The sequence below is a fragment of the Parasteatoda tepidariorum genome, chromosome 11 (assembly GCF_982258835.1).
Source record: "Parasteatoda tepidariorum strain Cologne lab strain chromosome 11, Ptep-v5.0, whole genome shotgun sequence".
Classification (NCBI taxonomy): domain Eukaryota; kingdom Metazoa; phylum Arthropoda; class Arachnida; order Araneae; family Theridiidae; genus Parasteatoda; species Parasteatoda tepidariorum.
Window position 1 is genome coordinate 84,212,926 of NC_141765.1, and position 20,772 is coordinate 84,233,697.

Here is a 20,772-nt window from a genome sequence, read left to right on the forward strand (position 1 = left end):
TTTGAGCTTACGACTACTTATGTTCAACTCAGTTGCCTTGTAAATTTGAACCCCATCCAGAAGACAAGGAAACTCCTGGATCAAATATTGGGATAAATTTGCCTTCGTGGAGGACTTTTTGATAAAAACTAACCAGCATTTGCGCTACATGGAAAGGAAAACCGCGAAAAGCTCCCATGGTTAGCTTAACGGCAAGGGGACTCTAACCCATGATCCGTCTGTCACTGAGGATGTTTTACGTCAGCACTGTGGTCGGTGCGAGCCGGGTGCGGAATTCGTATCGACCAGGCATTCCTGGGATTCGAACTCGGTTCATCTCATTGGAAGGCGAACGCTCTAAACCCTGAGCCACCACTGCTCAACGATAATAATATTGAAAATATCTTAGTGTTTAACATTCATGAAAAGTAAAACTAAGATTATCAATTTTAGCACCTCCTCCCCTAAAATGTCGTCTTGGTACGTAAAAATCTGATCATTAGAGCAAATGTTATTCAGGGTGTTGTTCTATTTTTATTTTGTGAAATTGCACACAGTTTTATGTGAAAAATAGTCTTTGAAACATTAAAAGAATGGATATTAGTAATAAATGTCTCCCTTCCTAACTGCAATGTATTATTGGCACGGATTTTCCACGCTAACAGTATAATTGTCGGGGGCCAAGACACGTAAAAAAGACCCTAATTTGGTGTAACACCCTCATAAAAGACGTAAACTCATAACTTGTATGCTGAAGTATTCCCCATTTTTTATATTTCTTATTCAGATCTGGAGATCTTAAGTGAATATCTTCACATTCCAGAAAATACTTGTCATGGTGTGGTCTTTGTGTTCACTTACTGTCGTCATTTAAAATGAATTCAGAACCAACTGAACTCTTATGAAATCGAGAATTTCATGGACACATCTATTTACTTAAATTAGTAATCTCTTTTAAAGACAAGGGTGGTCATGCACCCAACATACATTCTCAAACAATCAAACTTTCATAATAGCTGACTATTGGAGAGTGGGTAGAGTATCCCTGAAGGATACTATTGTACGGGCAACTGTCCGAGATAACAAACATTAGAGAAGTGGTAGTTTATTATCTGAAAATGTATCACTTACGGTAGGTGGATGATAACCTACGACTTTAAAAGTGGCTTTGTCACTGGTTCGCATATAGAAACATGTTCTGTGAGTCCCGTGTTTGCTTTTTTAGAGATACAGTTATTCTAGATTTCATTCAAACAACTTGCGATTATTTGAACCTTAGAAAGTTGCAGATTTTTGGAAGTGTGAAGGTATTCACTGTATGTTTTGGCCAGTCATCGCTCCAGACCTGAATCCATCATATTTAAAATTATTTTATCAAATGTTACTTTTATACCTTTAAATAATGGACCTTTTTACGTTCTAAGTTACGAAATTAAGAAAAAATCATTCGAATAGTTATCCAGAAATGATACCAAGTATAACGTTTTATTTTCATTTCTCCGTATTTATATAACCAATTTTTTTATTTATTTAATGCTTACTAAACTAATAGTTTCATATAGGTTAGAAATTTTTATACTTTTTAAATAAACTGACGGTTAAATATAACAGAATTAATATTGTAAAATACAGAAGTCGTATATATTAATCGCATTTCGATAGACCGTTAAATATAACAGAAATTAATACAATTAAATATAGTAATCGTATGTATTAACCATAATAAGTTAATCTTGTATCGATAGACTATTAAATATAACAGAAGTAAAACTATTTTCTCTTGTAATTACTTTTTTGGGAAACAAATTAGCGTCATTAGTTGTATAAGTAACCGGAAACGTTTCATCACTCTGTTGAGCTAAAAGGGTATTTTGATATTTAAATATCAAACATCATCCAAAAAAGAATATGATAATTTCAAAAAAGGTGACTTTGTGTGAGGGCAACAACGCTCAATAGCTAGCATATATTATAAAAACAAGTTTTTAAAAGTTTAAAACCGGGTAAAAAAAAACTGAATCAACTATATACAATAATTACCTTAAAATTTTAAATCGGACTAATAGATCGAAGATTATAAAAAATCCAGATTTTTTATTTTTTTATGTAAGTACATTTCATTGAGATTTATTTAAATCTAAGTGGGTTGATAAACATTGTAAAAACTTAAATACAAAAATTTTAATTTAAAACTTTTTTTTTCTGGTAAGAACATTACAAATGGTTTATATAAATAACTCCTTTGTGAAACAATGACATTTCATTAAACATATGGACATTACGTTTTTCAATAACCTATATATATTACTTTTTTAGATTTAACAATTCATTGCCTGAAACATTCCGCAGTAACATAGCAGATGGAACAGAAATTCATTACTCAAACATTTCAACAAACTATCATACTGTTGCAGAAACAGTTTTTCCAGAAATAACTACAGTCATACCATTTCATAATGTTCGCTTAGCATTCATAGATAAGTTGCTAGAAAAATACGACAGAAGAGCTTGGCCAACCTATGGTACAAGTAAGTATAGTTATTACTTGTTTTGCTCAAAACGCTTTTTATATTTCTCGTCACTTTAAAAAAAAAATAATAAATAAATAAAATAAAAAAATTAAATTATTAGAATTTTGTGAAATTTTTTAAATAAAATATATTGCGCAATGATATATCCATTGCATTTTAAAACATTCATCAATAAACAGCTATGAGTTTTGATAAGTAACTAATAAAAAAAAGTACAAAAGCAATCATAATAACTTCATTACGATCAAGTTAAAAGTCTTTTTTCTTTATATAACAAGCATGCTGAACATAGCTTAAAAATGGCACAGCTCGGACATGAAAAATTTCTATCCTTTGACAAACTGGTAAATACCCACCTAGTGGTAAGTGGTAAAAAGTTACACGACTTAGTGTTTCCTATTTTGTTAGTAAAGAGGAGTAAAATAAGACAAACAAATACATACTACTAATTTAACAAATAATATACTGCACTTTCTAAGATTTTTTAACAAATGATATACTGTACTGGCTAAGAGTATCCAGATAACCCAGTAGTACGGACTCGGGCAGTTCTGAGACTTATGTGAATAAAACTAATATTAATATGGTGGTATTAATCTGATTTTGGTTCCTCTTATACGAGTACATCGATGGCAGACAGCCCACGGAGACTTTCTACCAGTTTTTGATAGACGGCCATAGTAATTGACTTTCAAGCGTTCATCACACTTGAAGTGTGTGCTGGCAATGAGCCTTCATTGCAAGAACTCATCTATTCTATTGGCTGTCTACGTAATTTGCGTACTAATTCGTCTCAAAGATGTTCTATGGGATTTAGATAGATGCTTTGAGAAGGTCAATTCAGAACACCAAATTCATAAAACTATGACTGCGCAAGTCTTGATGTGTCAATGAGTTCGTATTCCTGCTGGAAGAGACATGATATTATCAGAGAGTTGGGAGAGAAGTATTCACTTGAGTATCTACATACATCTTAAAGTTCATACTCCCAACTAACTCATACTAACCAAATTAAAACCATGGAAAACAACTCGACACATTAGATGGGAGTTCAAATACCTTTACCAGATAGTGGTAATTCAAAAATTATGACTGTTTTATGTATAAAGAATACAATTTTATGCTCGTACCTATTTGCGCACCTGACATTCTGCCAGAATCAATGAAGGATTGTTTCTTAAGTATTTTTTATGTTGAATCGAATAAAATTTGACAATAGAACTGATTGTTCAGGAAATGCATAATAACTACTATTTTTGACTTGTACTTATTTACTTATGATAATTTTTGCTGTTTTCATATGTAAATGTGTACATATATACTTATGATAACTATTTAATTGAATGCTATTTTTTTTGTTTACGTTTATTTAATATTATCAAACTTAGATGTCACTCTTAATATCGTAATTGCGAGACAATTTCGTACCATCACTGTATTCTTTCTCTCGAATGCCCCTTCCGGGTGTAACAAAATGCTTTGATTATTTATCAATAAGTAAAATTTTGTTACTTGTACTTTGTATGACTGAAACACTTATAACTTCTGAACTATTAAGTTTTTATCCATAAAATCTTTATAAATACTACTGTCTACTGTGTAGTTCTACTGTCTCCATATAGTTCTACTGTCTCAGGAAAATATTCATTGCATCAAAAAAAAAACATGTGTCTGGATAACAGTGAATAAATTTCTCTCCTCTTAACCCTGTTTTACTCCACTTTTTTTTTCATTTTACACCACCCCGCTAAAACCCAATGTGCAATATTTTCCCATTAACAAACCTAGCACGTGATTTAGGAAATTTATTTTGGTATGAAAACTTAGTATATCAATAGTCTATCCTAGTGTTGTTTACCCTATTTAAAAAAAAAAAAAAAAAAAAAAAACGCACTGGCCTGCCAATTTTGAGCAAAACGCAGTTAAGAATTTACGTACGTTTTACATATTATTTTAGTTTTCATTCTGCAAACTGTGCACTGGCCTAGTGGTAGCGTACTTGTTCAATAATTTGGGTGGCTTTAGTAGTTCAATTCTCGAAGTTGCATTTTTTCTTTTCTTACTTTTTTTTAATTAATACTTTTTTCTGTTTACCTATAATTAATTTAACTACAAATTATTTTATTTTATTAATTTTATTTTCTAAATTATAGGATATTTCTTGACATTTCAATTATCTCAATAATTTAATGTTTCAATTAAATAATATTTATTAAGAAAGTGGTAATAATAGTTAAAGAATTATATTTTTCAGTGATGGTATTCTTCCTAAATGTACTAGTCTCGTACAACCATGAAACGTTTACTTTTATAATCAGATATCAATTCTAATAAAGGCTTTACTAAATTCTGAATTGAACAAAATTACGGCAAAAGTTCATGCAAAGACTGTACATTTAAATACAAACAAACAATGGAAACACTCTTAGTTGATTTTCTAAAAGAGGGTTTGAAAAAATTTAAATTGTTTTTCATATTACTTTTGACCAACTTAAAATTGAGGTTATATATATATATATATATATATATATATATATATATATATAACAAATTTTAGCACCCAAAAACCATGGTCTACGTGTTTTATTTGTAAAATTTAAATCTTATTATTATTGTTATTTTTTTGGAAATATGTGATGAATATTCCTGAATAATTTAGAAAAGTGAAAACTAATTATGATAAACCCATATATTAGGGATTAAAACGATAGGAAAAACTATTTGCATTACTTTAGCGATATTATTCATAAAGTTTGAAGCGGACTTTTGTAATAGCATTGTAGCTGTTGTTGATGACACTTGGACAGGCCTAGCTTTCCAGCCATTGGTCTTTTGTGATTTAAGTCACTGAGGCGCGCCTTTCATTTGACAAAAGAGTACCCCAAGGGCAAAACTACGTCTTAACTCAGAACCCAATGGATAGATGGCAGTCATACTCATTCCTGCTGCCACTGCCTCAGTTTAGACATAAATCTAAAGAAGGAAATTTTCAACTGATCCTTGTGCTCATGGCACTACTCAGCTACCGACCACAGGACATTCAATTTAACAGATTTCACAAATACTTTTATTACATGTACTCGGTGGGTCTTGGTGGAGTCAAGGATCGATCTCAGGACCGGGGGCCGATTCTTTAACCACTGGGATACCACGGCCGTATTATAATTTAAAATATCTTGATCAAAAAAAAAAAAGTGCGAAATGTTTTTTAATTAAAAAGAATTCAAATTTTCTAAAGAATGTCTACATCTTAAAGGTACTGTACTATAACTGGATGTAAAAAATGTTTATGTTTTACTATTCAGAAATTTTATGAGCATTTAGGAATTGCACGTTAAAAAATAATGAATAGGTGTTAAAACCGATGCTTCGAATTTTATAAACGAGTTTTTGATTTGCGCTACTTAATTGGAAGCTCAATTCTTCTTTTTATAGTATTCGTAATAAAATTTTTTCATCTTTCTAAATTCTTGGTATGATGTGTAGTTAAATTGAATGTGAGTACAAAATGCTTTTAAGCGAGTTTAATAGCAGAACAAACATGACGCATAAAACTTGATTTGTCATATCTTTCTGAATAAATTCTAAGCCTTACATGACGTTTGAAAGATTTAGACGTTTCTTTAGCGTGTCTAACAGGGTTTTTTTTTTTTTTTTTTTTTTTTTTAATTTCTTTTACTTGAAGATTATGCAAGGAGATTTGTAACAAATTCCAATTGATTTATTGATCTCAATGAAATATAAATTTAAGTATCTGATAATAGTAAGAAATGTGGTATGATATAGCATATCGAGCTTAATTAAACTCGTTTAAACAAAGTTTAAATAAACTTTGCGCATGGAAATTTATTTTTCAAGCGCTCTTCAGAAAAATACTTTATTAATTGCTAAAATCTTTTAAGGCCCTTTTCATAAGATGGTTGATCAATTAATTCTATTGGCAAATAAATTCAGGAGATAGAGCTTTCAACTTCCAATAAGGTCGCCCGGGTTCGAATCCCAGCGATGGCTTGTCGATACGAATTCCGCAACCGGATCGCACCGACCACAGTTCTGACGTAAAACATCCTCAGTGGTAGACGGATCATGGGTTAGAGTCATCTTGACGTCAGGTGAACTGTGGAAGGTCTAAAGGTTTTCCTCTCCATGTAACGCAAATGCTAGTTAGTTTTATCAAAAAGTCCTTCACGAAGGCAAATTTACCCCCAATATTTGGTCCAGGAGTTTCCTTGTCTTCTGGATTGTGTTCAAATTTGCAAAGCTACGGAGTTGAACATTAGTAGTCGTGAACCCAAAAATTGGGTCGGCTATTCAACGAAGTTTATAAAATAAAACAAATTCTGGATTATTTTTCTTGTTAATTTTGCAGTTAATGCATAATATAAAATTACTTCTTGAAACTCTAATTACTTGAAAATTTGCAATGCTTTTATTTATTTATTTTTAAATTTTCACACAATATTTTTTGCCAAGTAACTCTTTTTTGGAAGAAATATTCTTATTTTTAAGAACATGTATGCTAAATTTAGTTTAAGTTAGCCAAGCTTACTAAGTTACCTGTAACAAATTAGTTTTCAGGTCTAACAAATAGCGTCGTCACAAATTTTTGAAAGCAGTTAATTCCACGCGTCGTAAGAAGTTAAATCAAAGGACTTCATCTGTCTCATTAGGGAATAATGCCAAGATCTCTAAAATAACTACTCATTAAAAGTAAACGTTTAACTGAAACATCTTTACGGTTACAATTAACAAAACATGCACAACTTACCATTCATTTCTATATGTTTTAAATAACGTTCATAATTCATAGAAATTTTAATTTAAGAGAAAACTGAAATTCACAAATGAATAGCTAAATTAAAAATGACAAGAAGGTGTGAATATCAAGCATGTTATTAGAAAGAAAAATTCCTACTGTCTTTTTGACGAATTCGGAAATGGCTTGGCGCCATCTAGACAAAATTATCCTAATAGACAAAATTTGATATTTCTTTTTTGAGTATTTCGTCATTCTTTTTAAACTGTAAACACTGATCAAAAATTTTTTGCACCAGATTAAAAAATTCCTTTAAGTAAAGATAATTATTGCAAATTTATTATTTTAGTTTGAGACAAAATATTTTGCGTAGTCCTTATTCACATAATTTTAAACGGCTCAGTTCAAAATTTGAACGAAGTTGCACAAGTAGTTTAAAAAGAAATAAAAATTTAAAATACTATGGCTTTTCTTTTTTTTTTTTTTTTTTTTGTTAATTTTAGAGCAAGGAAATATGTTTCAAGTTACATAGTTATAGAGAATATAAAAATTTTTGATAATTGTAAATTTTTCCATTTTTGATTATTTATAAATTAAACAATAAAAATATTACATATTGCGTAGATTCATCTTCCGACAAGCAAGTTTTGTGACTATGTGCAAAACTTTTTTGGTAAGTGATAAATATTTTTGATGCGATAGCAGTTATATGGCGAAATGTAGAAAAAGTAAAATTAACATTAAGTAGTCTAAATTTTGACAAATCTGACTAAACTTATTGAGACCATATTTTCTAGATTGCGGCTACCTTTACCTTGAGTGTTAAAAGTCTGAATCGATTAGAAAAAAGGTATGTTTATAAATAAAAGCAGTACGCTTTCGTGTCTGATTTTATAACTCTAATTATCGGCAGCAGTATGTAACTAAAAAATTTGAATTCGACCTTTCTAGTGCGACGTAAATTAACTACAACTACAACTCGACCTTTGGGACAATAAAAATTGTTCTTCAATGCCCCTCAAACGTTATTGAGGGTGACATCTTTTTTTTTTTTGCTACATGTTTGTTTTAGTCCAGGATTAGTTGCAAAGCCTTATATTGTTGAAGCCTTAACCACATACTCCTAAATTCCCTTATATACTACGTCATAATATTTTACTAATGCAATGCAATCTAACTTAAACAAACTTCATCTCTGTAAAATTGTTTTTATTCCTTAATTTTTGTACATGAGTGTATATGTCTTTGAACCAGAGAACAGTCCATGATATATTATCGATAATAAGAAATATATTGCCTTTAAAAAAAACATTTGGAAACAAAAAGAGCTGTCCCAACTTATTAAGCTGAACTAGCTCAATTGACCCTCAGTAGTACATCAATTGTAAACGTTTTCTGGTTTCCAATGATTCTGTTTTAATGCTTAACTGATTCCTTGCTGCATCTTCCTTTAGAAAACTAACTAACAGTGAATCGTTTTCGTTCGTAACGCTTTCAATCTAGTTTAAGGGTAGAGAGTAGCAGCGCTTTTGCACTAGATTATATGAACGGACATACTACGTTCGTAATGCTGTAACGGTTTATTAAAGATAAAGAATGAAGCACCACTTAACACTAGAAAGACTGAAACTTACTATATTGCCCAAAAGCAGTAAAATTGACTGGATTGTGAAAGAATAAAGAAATTTGTTAAAAATAAATTTTTAATATTTTTTATATTATTTGCAGTTATATAACAAGTTATTAGTAAATATTAACAATAAAAAAATTATATATTGTACAAAAAGTCACAAAATTCTAAGAAATTGCGTCATTATATACACCATTGTTTATCTATTTGAAATTAAAATACAGTCAAAATGACTTCCTTAGGCAATCCAGTGTTAAAGGTACATGACCTTTATTCATGTGATCAGATGGTTGTCGCTAGCAACCAGAAAGCTTGATGGTCAATAGCAACTAGTAAATGGACTGCTGAAGATCAACTGATCTAGCTCAGTCTAATGATATTTTGAGCATTTCAATGTATTACTTTTAGAGTTTTTTGAGAAAAATAAACTAGAAAACGTTTTACTATTTCTGGATCCTCTGCCAATACCCTATCAATTTTACGGTATTCAGTTTTATTTGTTGTTATCTGGAGTAAATAGTATGAGTTTTTTTTTTATCTGAAAACAGTATTAGTTTTATAGTGGATTATAAAATACTTGAAATAAATAACAAAATTTCTTTCAGATCAACCTACACTTGTTTCTGTTAACATCTACATCAATAGCTTGGGATCAATTAGTGCAGCAAACCAGGTAACATATTCAACTTTACTCCTGTTTGAGTTATAATTTTTAAAATATTCACTTTTAGTACATTAACTTAATAAACTTAAGAAAAATACGACTTTCAATTTCATAAAGTTGTTCTTGTTCATCAGATTATTTTTATTGAACTTAAAATTTTTCACTTTCAAACAGTAAAACAAATTTTCAAATATAATGTAAATTAGTTCTTTTATGTAATTTTGAAGCATATTCTTAATAAATATTTTTATTTATTTATTACTTATTTTTTTAAACTTTTCGCAAAATTTGAAGAATAAATAAGTTTATGAGACAAACTAGTATAGATCTCTTTCATTACGCCCTTTTTTTAAAAAAAAATTCTTTCTAGCAAAAATCTGCATGCCTAGAAAACTTTTAAGTTTGGACGTTAAAGCTACATTAAAAGCAAAGAATAATGTTCCACAATGTTGTTGAAAACTTTTATTTTAGCAAACTTTATTCTAGGAGATTGCTTACAATAATTTTTGTTAAGGCCAAAGAAAGACAATATATTGATATCGTCGAACCAATACATTGTCTTTCTAGGCTATATATTGCCCTTATTATTATATTATTGGCCATATATTTCCCATACATTATAACACTATTATCGCCGAACCAATATATTGTCCTTCTTATAATATTGATTGTGTCGGGTAATAGAGATAACACTATAATAAAAATTCTACTTCCAAACAAAATGTATAATAATTCTTCGATGCCGATTGTAAAGTTTCATTATGAATAATAGCAATATAAATAATATTAATAATAATAGAACTAATGGTTGTTATCGAATTAATAAGAGTATTTTTAATAATGATGTAAAAATAATATAATTAATAATAATAATATAATTATAAAAATATACTGAATAATAATATAATTGTTAATAATAAGAGTAATAATAGTGATAATAATATTAGAATTCATAATAATAACAGGATTTATAAAAATGAAATTAATAATGACAATAGCAATAACAGTAATAGTTTTAATAATAATTCAATATAGGGCAATTCCATATGTGACGGAATGACATTTTGACTTGCAAAATAACAATTAATTGAAGTTTCTATGTATCTAATTTCAAATAAACATTTTTTTTCTCATGCATATCATTATTATTGGCATAATGCGCTTCATAAACTAAAAAAACAGGATTTTCTATCTTTTTTACTTTTAATTTTACGAACTTTTTATTTGCGCGACGGAATGACATTTTGGCATGCCTCTTAGAACTGGTAGTTTCTGCGAATTTTGCAGCTATTATTTTTCTGAACTATTTTATACTTTTAGTATAATGTGTAAGCAATGTAAAATGTGAATTTGGAAAATTAACCTCAGGTTGGCTAGCAGTTATTGACATCTATTTGCTGTGACGGAATGACAAAAAGTTTAGTAGAAGAAAGTCTTCATTTAAAAAATGTTTTATTAATATGTAAATGATAAACAGAATGTAACAGATAAACAGGATTATTATTTATGTAAGAATTAGTAAAAATTTCAACAGTTTGAAAATTAGGTTGTCTCTGAAGAGGTTTTATATCTAACTTGCCAATGTCACATTTTATCTTCGTTCTCAGGAAATTTATGCATTATTAAGACATGTGACGGAATGACGTAAAAGAAGTTACTTTTATTTTATATATTAAACTTAAAATGATAATGTTTTAAATGCTTAAATTTTGTACTATATGCATATTTTTATCAAAATATTGCGAAAGAAAGATACATTTCTTTTATTTTATAAGTATTTTTCAAGAAAACAATTTGAGCACAAATGTGAACAATTCACTTGTCAGCCATGTGATTACTTTAGAATGCTCCCAGATTCAAAAAATTTAAAATTATCAAAAATGAAACGGCAATATGTAGACTTTGGCTATTTTTGAAATTAAAATTAAAAATTTCACTTATAAGTTGACACTTCCGTGGAATTGCCCTATACTCTTAACTATAATTACTCATAACTGTAAGAAAATAATATTTTTATTTCAAATTTGTTTGTTTTTTATTTCTTCCCCAAAAATTTTTATAAAAATTAGAAATTAAAATTTTTTAAAGACATTTCAAGCAATTTTTGTGTCTAGTCAATACTTAGAAGATTTACTATGTGCTTGTATATTGTTTTATTCCATTTTTAAGGTAAAAAATTAGGCGTCCTTATGTCAACCTCACAGAAGGTGTTGACTTTGTGACACAGAAAACATTTTTTTTTCCTTATATTTCGAATTGAGTTTTACTTACCACTTTTAAAATAAGTTCTGTAGATATATTTTGTAAAATATTCGGATATATACTTTACAAGAAGGAAAAAAAGTGATCCAAACTTTAATTTACGATAACTGAATAATTTAGTAATAAAGTTTGTCAAAATTTCTTTGTTTCTTATCTAACTTATCCCTGAAAAAAAAATCTTTTTTTTGCCTTGTCTGAGAAAACACCTGATTAAAAGAAGTCATTAAGATAAAATTAATTAATCTATCGCCGAAATGTGCATCTAAGCATACTAGTAATAGTAAAGACGTATATTTTAAACAAATTTAGGTATGTCAACTAAACTTTTTAACTAAGAGTAAAGGTGTGAAACTTAACATGTACATAACGGTTGATAGTATAAAACTATGAAATCTATTTTAAATAAATGTTTTTTCATGGTTTTGACCGCAGAAACAACATTTCGACCCTATGTATCCTCTCAAGAATTACATTATAGCTCAAAAATGCACGAACTTGACAAATAATCTAAAATGTTTAACTTTGAAAGTGTTTAAATAGTATAAAATTTTTTAAAAAAATTATTCGATTCTAAATTAAGTAATGTGCTTATCCAAAATTTTAAAAATAAAAAAAAAATCGTAAATTTTACACACGGGTTTGGAAGAGAAACTCTTGCCTGAAGTGCTCTAATGAGAAGTACTTTTGCTAGTTCCCTTTAAAAATCAAGTTTTCTGTCTGGTTACTCATTAACTTGCAACAATAAATAAATTTATTAACAATAAAATAATGAAGTATTTTCCATCATAAACTTGTTACTTCCTTGAACTTTTACCTTGAAACGTTTTATCTTGTCCTTTTTGTATAGATATTATGTGGTTTTTCTTCAAAGAAAGCAGTTCGTATGGTTTCAGTTTTTCCCCACAAAATGATTATTGCTATTCATTTATGTTTTGAAAAAGAATAATTTGCCATCATTTATAAATGTCAATTTTTTTCTCAACATTTTAGTTACTTCTTCTCCCCTTTGTTTAAAATTACTAACTAAAAGTGTGTATTTTTTAGGCATATTCTTTAATATACCTGATATCTTAAATTATTATTATTTGATGATTTCAAAGATAAATTTTCCCCCTTTCTTTCAAGTTAAATTTCAGGTTTTGATAATTTTTCTATTTCTTTTAGAATTGTAACATCTCCGTTATCAGTTAAACCTGAACTATTTCTATAAAGTTTTTCGTTAAATTTACAAAATTGTATATGTAAGAAAAGACAGATAATCACGCACTTTCAATCCATTTCAAGACTTAATTTTGCTTCATTAGCAAAATATTTTTCAATCTGGCATGACATTTTGAAATTTGATATTTTGCATTAGCATTTAATTGTGCCCAAATGATTTTGTATGCATATTTTCACAAAATGTATCAATAATTTGCATAATTACGTTTTTCAGGATTTTGGTATGGATATTTATCTGAGGCAATCATGGATTGATCCTAGATTAAAAACTTCTATCTATGGTATGAATGAAACCATGACTCTTAATGGACAAGATATCATTGATAAAATTTGGAAACCTGATTTATTTTTTCGAAATCTAAAATCTGGGAACTTTCATTCAATGACAGTTCCAAATAAGCTGATTAAGCTCGCACCTGATGGAAAAATTCTTTTTAGTATGAGGTGAGTCTCATTACCACCCTGACTATAATAATTTTATCATCTAAAACTAGTTTATTTGAAAAGGAATCTTAAACGCAGTCAGCTCAAATAAACTAGTTTCTGATCCTTAGTTTTATCCGACCTCGGTAATGATAATAATTGATCAAAATATGAATTGATCAAAATTTAAAAGGGTTTTTCCTGAGTTAAATATTCATTTTTTGGCCTAATTGAATATTAAATCACAGATTTTTAGCTTTATTTTTTACAAGGGCTCAAAAAATAAATAAAGACGGTTATTTAGACTCCTGACATATATGATCATTAATTATCTTATTATCGAGACACACTCAATATTGTGCTTGAATGTAGGTGACAGGCTAGAACACATAAATACAAAACCAAAAAATTTGTATTTAAATTAATGTGAAAGAGTCACAAAAAGGTCTCCCCTCCGCAGAGGATCAAAATTGTGATGGCATGTCTTCGGATCATCCTCCGGGATGTTTCCCAGACCGTCGCCAATAGCCCATTGTGCAGCTCTAGTGCGACGTAAATTAACAACAACAACAACAACACAAAAAGGTCCAGTTTGTTTGGCATATCAGGAGAAATTAAATTATAGGGACTAAGTGTTGTACCTTAGACCAGTGCCAACATTCGCTTCTCTTGGTGGAAAAATTCTGCATTCATTTATACTTCGTTGATGCCTTATCCTTATCAATGTTTTTTATCTGCTGTGCTGTAGACCATTTTAAATTTTTAAACAAAAATTAATTTTTTTACGATCACATAAAAAATTAATGGACAACAGTTTAATGTATGTTTCATAAATTTTCCAACTTATTTGAGTAGTTACATTCTGTACAAAAAAAATTTTCAAAAAAATTTGTCCAATGAACTACATTATCTCTCATTTGTTTTAAATAGTTCGTCATTTACTTTGCCACAAAATGATTCAAAAAATTTTCCACCATTCAATTTTTTCATGTTATATCTCGAAACTCATTCGTGACAAACCTTTCAATAAAAAGATGGGTGCAGTAAGTAATCCTTAAGTAGTAAATCGGATAAATTTATAATTTTTTTTTTAAATTTTAGATATATTGTCCATCAGCCGTAAGAAGACCCTCGACTCGCGTAAGTAAATTGTGCTGAAGAATCACGATTTGCTTCCCATCCAGCGGTTAACTTCCTTAAATCCGTATCCCTGACTTTTAATCGTCTTCTTATGGTTGTTGGACTAAAAATTTCTGAAATTTTAAAAAAAGTAATTAAATGAATGATCAGGGACCGATCAAGACAAATTCTGGCCCTAGGCTCACCAAATTCTCCGGACCCCCTATAAATATTTTGAAATTGAATTACAGAAGTTTACGTAGTATTTTGAGTAATTAGTCCTAACAATAGAAAAGAATCTATTGAACTGTATGATTCAAGATAAACATTCTAAGAAATTTTGAAAGCAGACAATTGAAGATTATTTTTCTAAGATAAAGTTTATGTGTCTATAAATTAAAGCAAAATATAAAACAACAAAACAATGTTTTATCAAAATAAAAATAGTTGGTGACCACAAACAATAGAAATCAGTGATTTTTGCTAAAAGTCATTGATTAGCTGAATTATTTTTTATTTAGTACTTAAACCAACACAAAGCTATCCCACCTTTTATTAGACTTTTTACAACTTTTTGAGGCCCCTCAGATATTGTGGGCCCTAGGTCCATGCCTATAGCGCCTAGGCGATAATCAGGCCCTGTGAATGATAACAGATTTTCGCTAACTATCATACTGCATCATATAAAAAATTAGCTAAACATTATATACGTTTACTAATGCAATAAATAATACATAAAAAATAATGTGGAAAGCATGAAAAAATTCTATCTGGTAAATGGTTCACTGTTAACGTGTAAAATAATCTTTTGCAGATTAACCCTTCGTTTATCTTGCCACATGTCCTTCCGTCTTTATCCATTGGATACTCAGAGATGTTGGGTGATACTCGGATCCTGTAAGACATTTTATGTTAATATACAAATTTGTATGATGGTAACATTTTATTATTTAATTATTCATTTCCAGATGCTCAGACAAAAGATCAAGTATTAGTGAAATGGATGGAAGAAACTCCAATCACTCTCGAAAAAGAAATCGTAGTGCCAGAATTTCGTACATTTCCTCAATTGCCTATGGAATTCGAAAGAGATATCGACACAGGTATTGCAGTCTTTCTCGAACTCTCTTTCTAATATTGGACAACATTTGGCATAATTTAAGATCATTTTTATGCCTCTACAAATCTCTGAGTAAAAAGATAATTGGATTTACCCAGTAGTTTTTAATTACAATGAAAGGAAAGGATCAAAACTTTGATTTAAGTTTAAACAGTTTTATGGAATATCTTATCGAGTCTAGCAGATTTTGTTTCACGACTGAAATGTGGAGAAATTACCTACAACGAGCAAAAATTGATAAAAATCAAAATTTTATTATTTTTTTATGCAACGATTGAAAGCTGTTATGAAACTTTAATCTAAATTTTACTAAATGTTTTTGAGAATTTACTTTCTTCAAAGCTACATAATAAGTAAAAATAGCATTTTCAACAATTATTTAAAGCTTGATCTCAGGAGGTTTAGTAAATCGGGGAACATTCTAAACTTTTCCAAAGAATTTCATATTTGCTATTACGTTGGGTTACCAAGGCAGGGAAGCCATCACCTCTGAAATGGAGGAAAATTGCGATGGCAGGTCTTCGAATCATCCTCAGGGCTGTTTCCTGACTGTCGCCAATAGCCCATTACGCAATGTAAATAAAGTACTGCTAATACTTATGTATGTTTTAACTTTTAATCCCATTCAACGCAGTCTTGATCTAGGTTATAAATTAACAGTAACTCTTTTAATAAATTAACTTTATCAATTTAGGCTATAAAATTAAAAGCATCCGATTTGAGTTGGTCCGCCCAAAGCCTATGATTATTTTAGTATCTGTTTATAATTTTTTGTTCCACAAATATTACAGAAGTCATGTTGCGTGTCTTTATATGAGTGGATATGACTACTTTTTACCAATCCCATTTTTTCAACCTTATGTTACAAAAATAACTTTTCCATTTTTACTAAACTTTTCATTTTATAACGAAGCGTTTTTTTTAAACATTTCATTATTAGTACTGTCATTTCGAGTTATTTAGGCCACTGAGTCAACTTTAGCCCTTTTGCTTGGAAAATTGCTAACTTTTACGCCATCACTTGCATGTTTTAAGGAAAGTTTGGATCACATATTTTAACACTGTGTGTGTTTAAGACTTAACCTGTGTAAACGATAATTTCATCAATTCATACATTTTACAACTATAATCTCCACTCTCTTATTAAGAACTTCCTATAAATATTTTTAAATATAATCTCAAATATATAATTTAAATATAATCTTAAACGAGCAGTAAGAATCCATAATACTCTTCTTTTTTTTTCAGAAAAAAAAAACTCTTAATAGTCGAAATGGTTTTAATCTTCTAAAAAACTATGTAATCACATAAAATAAAAAGATATGCATCACATTCGGTTTTTGCATGTTAGATTTTTACTTTTACTCAGCATTTAAACATTATGAAATTAAAAAAAAAAAAGATTTTAACACTTTGATTAATAAATTATTTGAACAGCATATATATATTTATTTCATGACACCATCAGCAGGTAACTAAAGTCAAATATTGATTTCTTATTACTCGTTTAAGCTGTCCATACTTCAGAATAATTTTAGGCAAAGCCCTCATGTTTTTTTTTTTTTTTTTTGGCCTTTTTCGAATAATGGCCTAAGTAACGCCGAATAATGGTACAATATTAGTTTTATTAGATTGTACGAATTTTAGTAAAATTTTGCTCACATATTTTCTCAATCAAGTATTTTTGTTTCGTTAAATAATCCTTTTAAAAAGGCTCGGCACTCTGCTATATTATCCACTCACTAAATTTTAAAGAAATATTTTTGTGCTGCAAATTCAGTTAGAGACAAACTCAGAAAATAATATGAAACTTTCTTTCAGGTGTTTTCAGCTTTTTAAATGTGAGTTTTGTTTTCGTAAGACAGAATGGTTATCACTTGATACAGACATATTTGCCAACATTTCTGCTAGTTATGGTATCTTGGGTATCATTCTGGGTTCCAGTTGAAGCTGCCCCTGCAAGAGTTGCTTTAGGAGTCACAACACTTCTCAGCTTAGTGACAGTCGCCTCTGGAATTCGGTCTCAATTACCACCAGTTTCATATGCCAAAGCGATTGATATATGGATTGGTGCTTGTTCGGTCATGGTTTTCACATCTTTGTTGGAATTTGCAGCGTCCAGTTATTTAAACAGGATGAAAGTTTATCATAAAGAAAATTCTTGTATTATTTTTAACGTAAGCATCATATTTTTACAAGACAATGCAATTAAAAATATATTTAATAAGAGTAAACATGATGTACTTAGTTTATAACATATGTCTCAGTTTGGAACTAAATTAATATTTAGAATGAAAAAAATTGAGCATTGCTTTTTTAAATGCAAAAGAAAAAACTATAACTTGAAGATAAAATTCTTGTTTTTTGAGAGCATCATTCATTTAAAATTAGAGGTTCGGGTCTATTCATATGAATGTATGCTAAATGCTAAACTACGAGTTCATTTTGATTGAACTAAAACAATTATATACTATGTTTTTATAAATTTGGTTAATATTTAGCAAAATAGGCAAAAACAAAAAAAAAAATAATTTGAAAGTCAACAAAATTCAAAGTGTTAGTAAATAACTAAGCATTTTGTTAACATTTTCAAAGATTCGTTGACTAATAAGGTTTTTTCTTCACAAATTATGATTTTATATTACAACACATAATACATTTAAAATTATATAAAAGCTTTATGGCTCTAAATATTTAAACCCAGAGTTTTAAGAAGATGACATACTGTTTTCATCACAATGCATTGAGATTTTTATTTGAATACTTAACAATGGTAGTAAATTTTATGAATTAATATTTTATAATTGATATAATAAATTTAGTTCAGAATGATTTAGTTCAGCATTACAACATGCAAACTTAATTTTTATTTTTCTTGTAAAATGTATAAATTGTGCATAGAAGTTTTAAAGGGTGGGCAAAATTAAAATAAATCAAGTTTACCTTAAATTGTTATTTGGCCACAGCTCTTAATATTCTGGGAAGATAGGACTTCCAGGTAAGCAGTTATGCATTAATAAAAGACGCTTCATTACAACCGTCCTTAATATAGACTTTTAGTATCATATCCAAAATTATATATTTTTATATTCAAACATTTGGAGTAGTATATTTAACATTTAAGTAAAAGGAGGAAAAAAAATGAATCACTTTAAATATGAAAATTCGTTATTAAGAAAGGTGGTTGTAAAAAAAAGCAACAAAAGCTGCTTGATAGCCAGTTAAAACACAGAAGTGTTTCTATTAGTCATCTTTCAAATTTTCTCTGTTTCATCCTGAAATCATACAGATTTTGATGTTTTGTATGATTGAATGGACAAATATCAATAACTTTTATCTCCTTAAATATTAACTTGTGACCATATGTTCATACTTATTTTTAAATATTTATATCATGAAAATTTAAAAATGGCTTAACTATTTTAGAAAGAGAAAAAGGATGCAAAGAAAAATGAAATTGAAGCTCCTCCAGATGTGATCAGAACTATTCAAAGGAGAAGATCTCATACTATTGATCGTCTTAGTAGAATGATATTTCCAGCTGTGTTTCTCATTTTTAACTTGTTTTACTGGATCTATTATCTTACACAAAGAGCTAAACAACGTGAAATATTGTTATAAGACAATATTTTATAATGAAATACGTAATTTATTTTTTGTCATTTATAACTGTTTTGAAAAATAAAGAATTTCTTAGTAACCATTGACCGAGTAATAATTTGCATTTAAATATAATAAGTTGTTCATCATTAACATTATACATTTAAATTCCATTCTCACCTACATTTAAGTCTAAATAATATACAAAATTAAAAATCATATTAAATAGAAAACACTTGAGTTTCTTTCTTTCCCCTTACAAAATTTGTGTAAAATTGCAACCATTTGAACTGGGTAATTCTTCACCTTTGACCATATTAGGGGCTCTTATCTTCATTGAAAATAAAGTTTACAAATCTTGGGGCATATCTAAATTAATTTGGATAAGGAAAGCTTTTATAGAAATAACAATAATCCTACCTGGAAGATAATTAACTAATATTTTCTTAAGAGCATTCAATTTTTAAGAATTTCAAATACTCTCATATATCAGCCTTAAAGTTTTGCACTTACACATTTAAGTCTTTTGGCATGGCCCTCAAATCAAAGATGTACTAAGTACTGAGTCAAATTTTTTTTGTAACCTGGCGGAAATTATTCAGCACCCAGTACGGTCTACTCAGATCTGATCAGTGCAGATCTTGAAAACAAATGAATTATTTTTATTATTCAGTTCAATTATTTTGGTAATTATATTTTTAACATGAAATTATTCATAAAAACTAAAACATCAGCACAGCTTTCTATCAGATTTCAATTAATTTAAGTGACAATATGCTATTGTAAAAAATACAAAATTTCTTAAGATTACAAAACATAAAATACAATTAAAAATAAGATTAAGATAGCATTGTTTCTTTAAAAAATGAGTCATCCAGTTATTATTTTGACATTAGTAGAGGCTAAGCAATTTATAAGAAAATTTCATTAAAAAAAAAAGAAAACTTATTAAAGACAAATATTAGTACAATTTTTTTTTTTTCAAAATGCTCTTAGCCTATAATTTATAACATTAACTGAAACTTTAAAAAAGAAAAGATTTGAAACCATTTAAATTAGTCGGAATATTTTAGTTTAATACTTTATCTATAAAAATAAGAGAAAAAAGGAAGATATTAATTTGTAGGAACAAGACGCTAAGTAGAAGCTTATTATTCAACACAAATTATATTTATTGCGATGCTTGAAGTAGTTCTTTTTATCTTTGAGGTTAAGTTAAAAATTTCAAAACCAGGAGTAAAAAATCACAAAATTCACTTTTTGGGCCAGCTATCCCAGGTAATATAAAAAAAATACAAAAATTAAGAACACTCATATTACTATTGAAATTTCTATGACATGTAGATTATGTTTAGTTTTTGCTTAACATTTTGATTAGAGCATGTACAATAAGTGGACCAGAATGACACACTTCACCATTTTAAACACTGTAAGCAAAGAGTTGAGGAAATAATAAACCTAGAATTC

At 28.7% G+C, this 20,772-nt stretch overlaps 2 protein-coding genes across 5 annotated transcripts in view; one reads left to right on the forward strand and one right to left on the reverse strand.

The window, feature by feature from the left end:
- LOC107446434 (uncharacterized) overlaps positions 1 to 7,427 on the reverse strand; it is a 62,401-nt gene extending 54,974 nt beyond the window's left edge. The window contains exon 1 of one of the 3 annotated variants that reach the window (XM_071187793.2): positions 7,279 to 7,427. In XM_071187793.2, coding sequence (XP_071043894.2) covers positions 7,279 to 7,281 — 3 coding nt within the window. In that variant the 5' untranslated portion in view covers positions 7,282 to 7,427. Of the gene's footprint in view, positions 1 to 3,015; positions 3,146 to 7,278 lie in introns of those variants that run through there. The other 2 variants (XM_087154960.1, XM_087154961.1) reach the window with 2 other exon arrangements.
- LOC107446433 (glycine receptor subunit alpha-2) overlaps positions 1 to 19,408 on the forward strand; it is a 35,925-nt gene extending 16,517 nt beyond the window's left edge. For both annotated transcript variants that reach the window (XM_016061075.3, XM_043041390.3), the window contains exons 2-8: positions 2,296 to 2,507; positions 9,502 to 9,569; positions 13,258 to 13,487; positions 15,400 to 15,482; positions 15,554 to 15,688; positions 17,527 to 17,882; positions 19,132 to 19,408. In XM_016061075.3, coding sequence (XP_015916561.1) covers positions 2,296 to 2,507; positions 9,502 to 9,569; positions 13,258 to 13,487; positions 15,400 to 15,482; positions 15,554 to 15,688; positions 17,527 to 17,882; positions 19,132 to 19,326 — 1,279 coding nt within the window. In that variant the 3' untranslated portion in view covers positions 19,327 to 19,408. The remainder of the gene's footprint in view (positions 1 to 2,295; positions 2,508 to 9,501; positions 9,570 to 13,257; positions 13,488 to 15,399; positions 15,483 to 15,553; positions 15,689 to 17,526; positions 17,883 to 19,131) is intronic.
- The last annotated feature ends 1,364 nt before the right edge of the window (positions 19,409 to 20,772 follow it).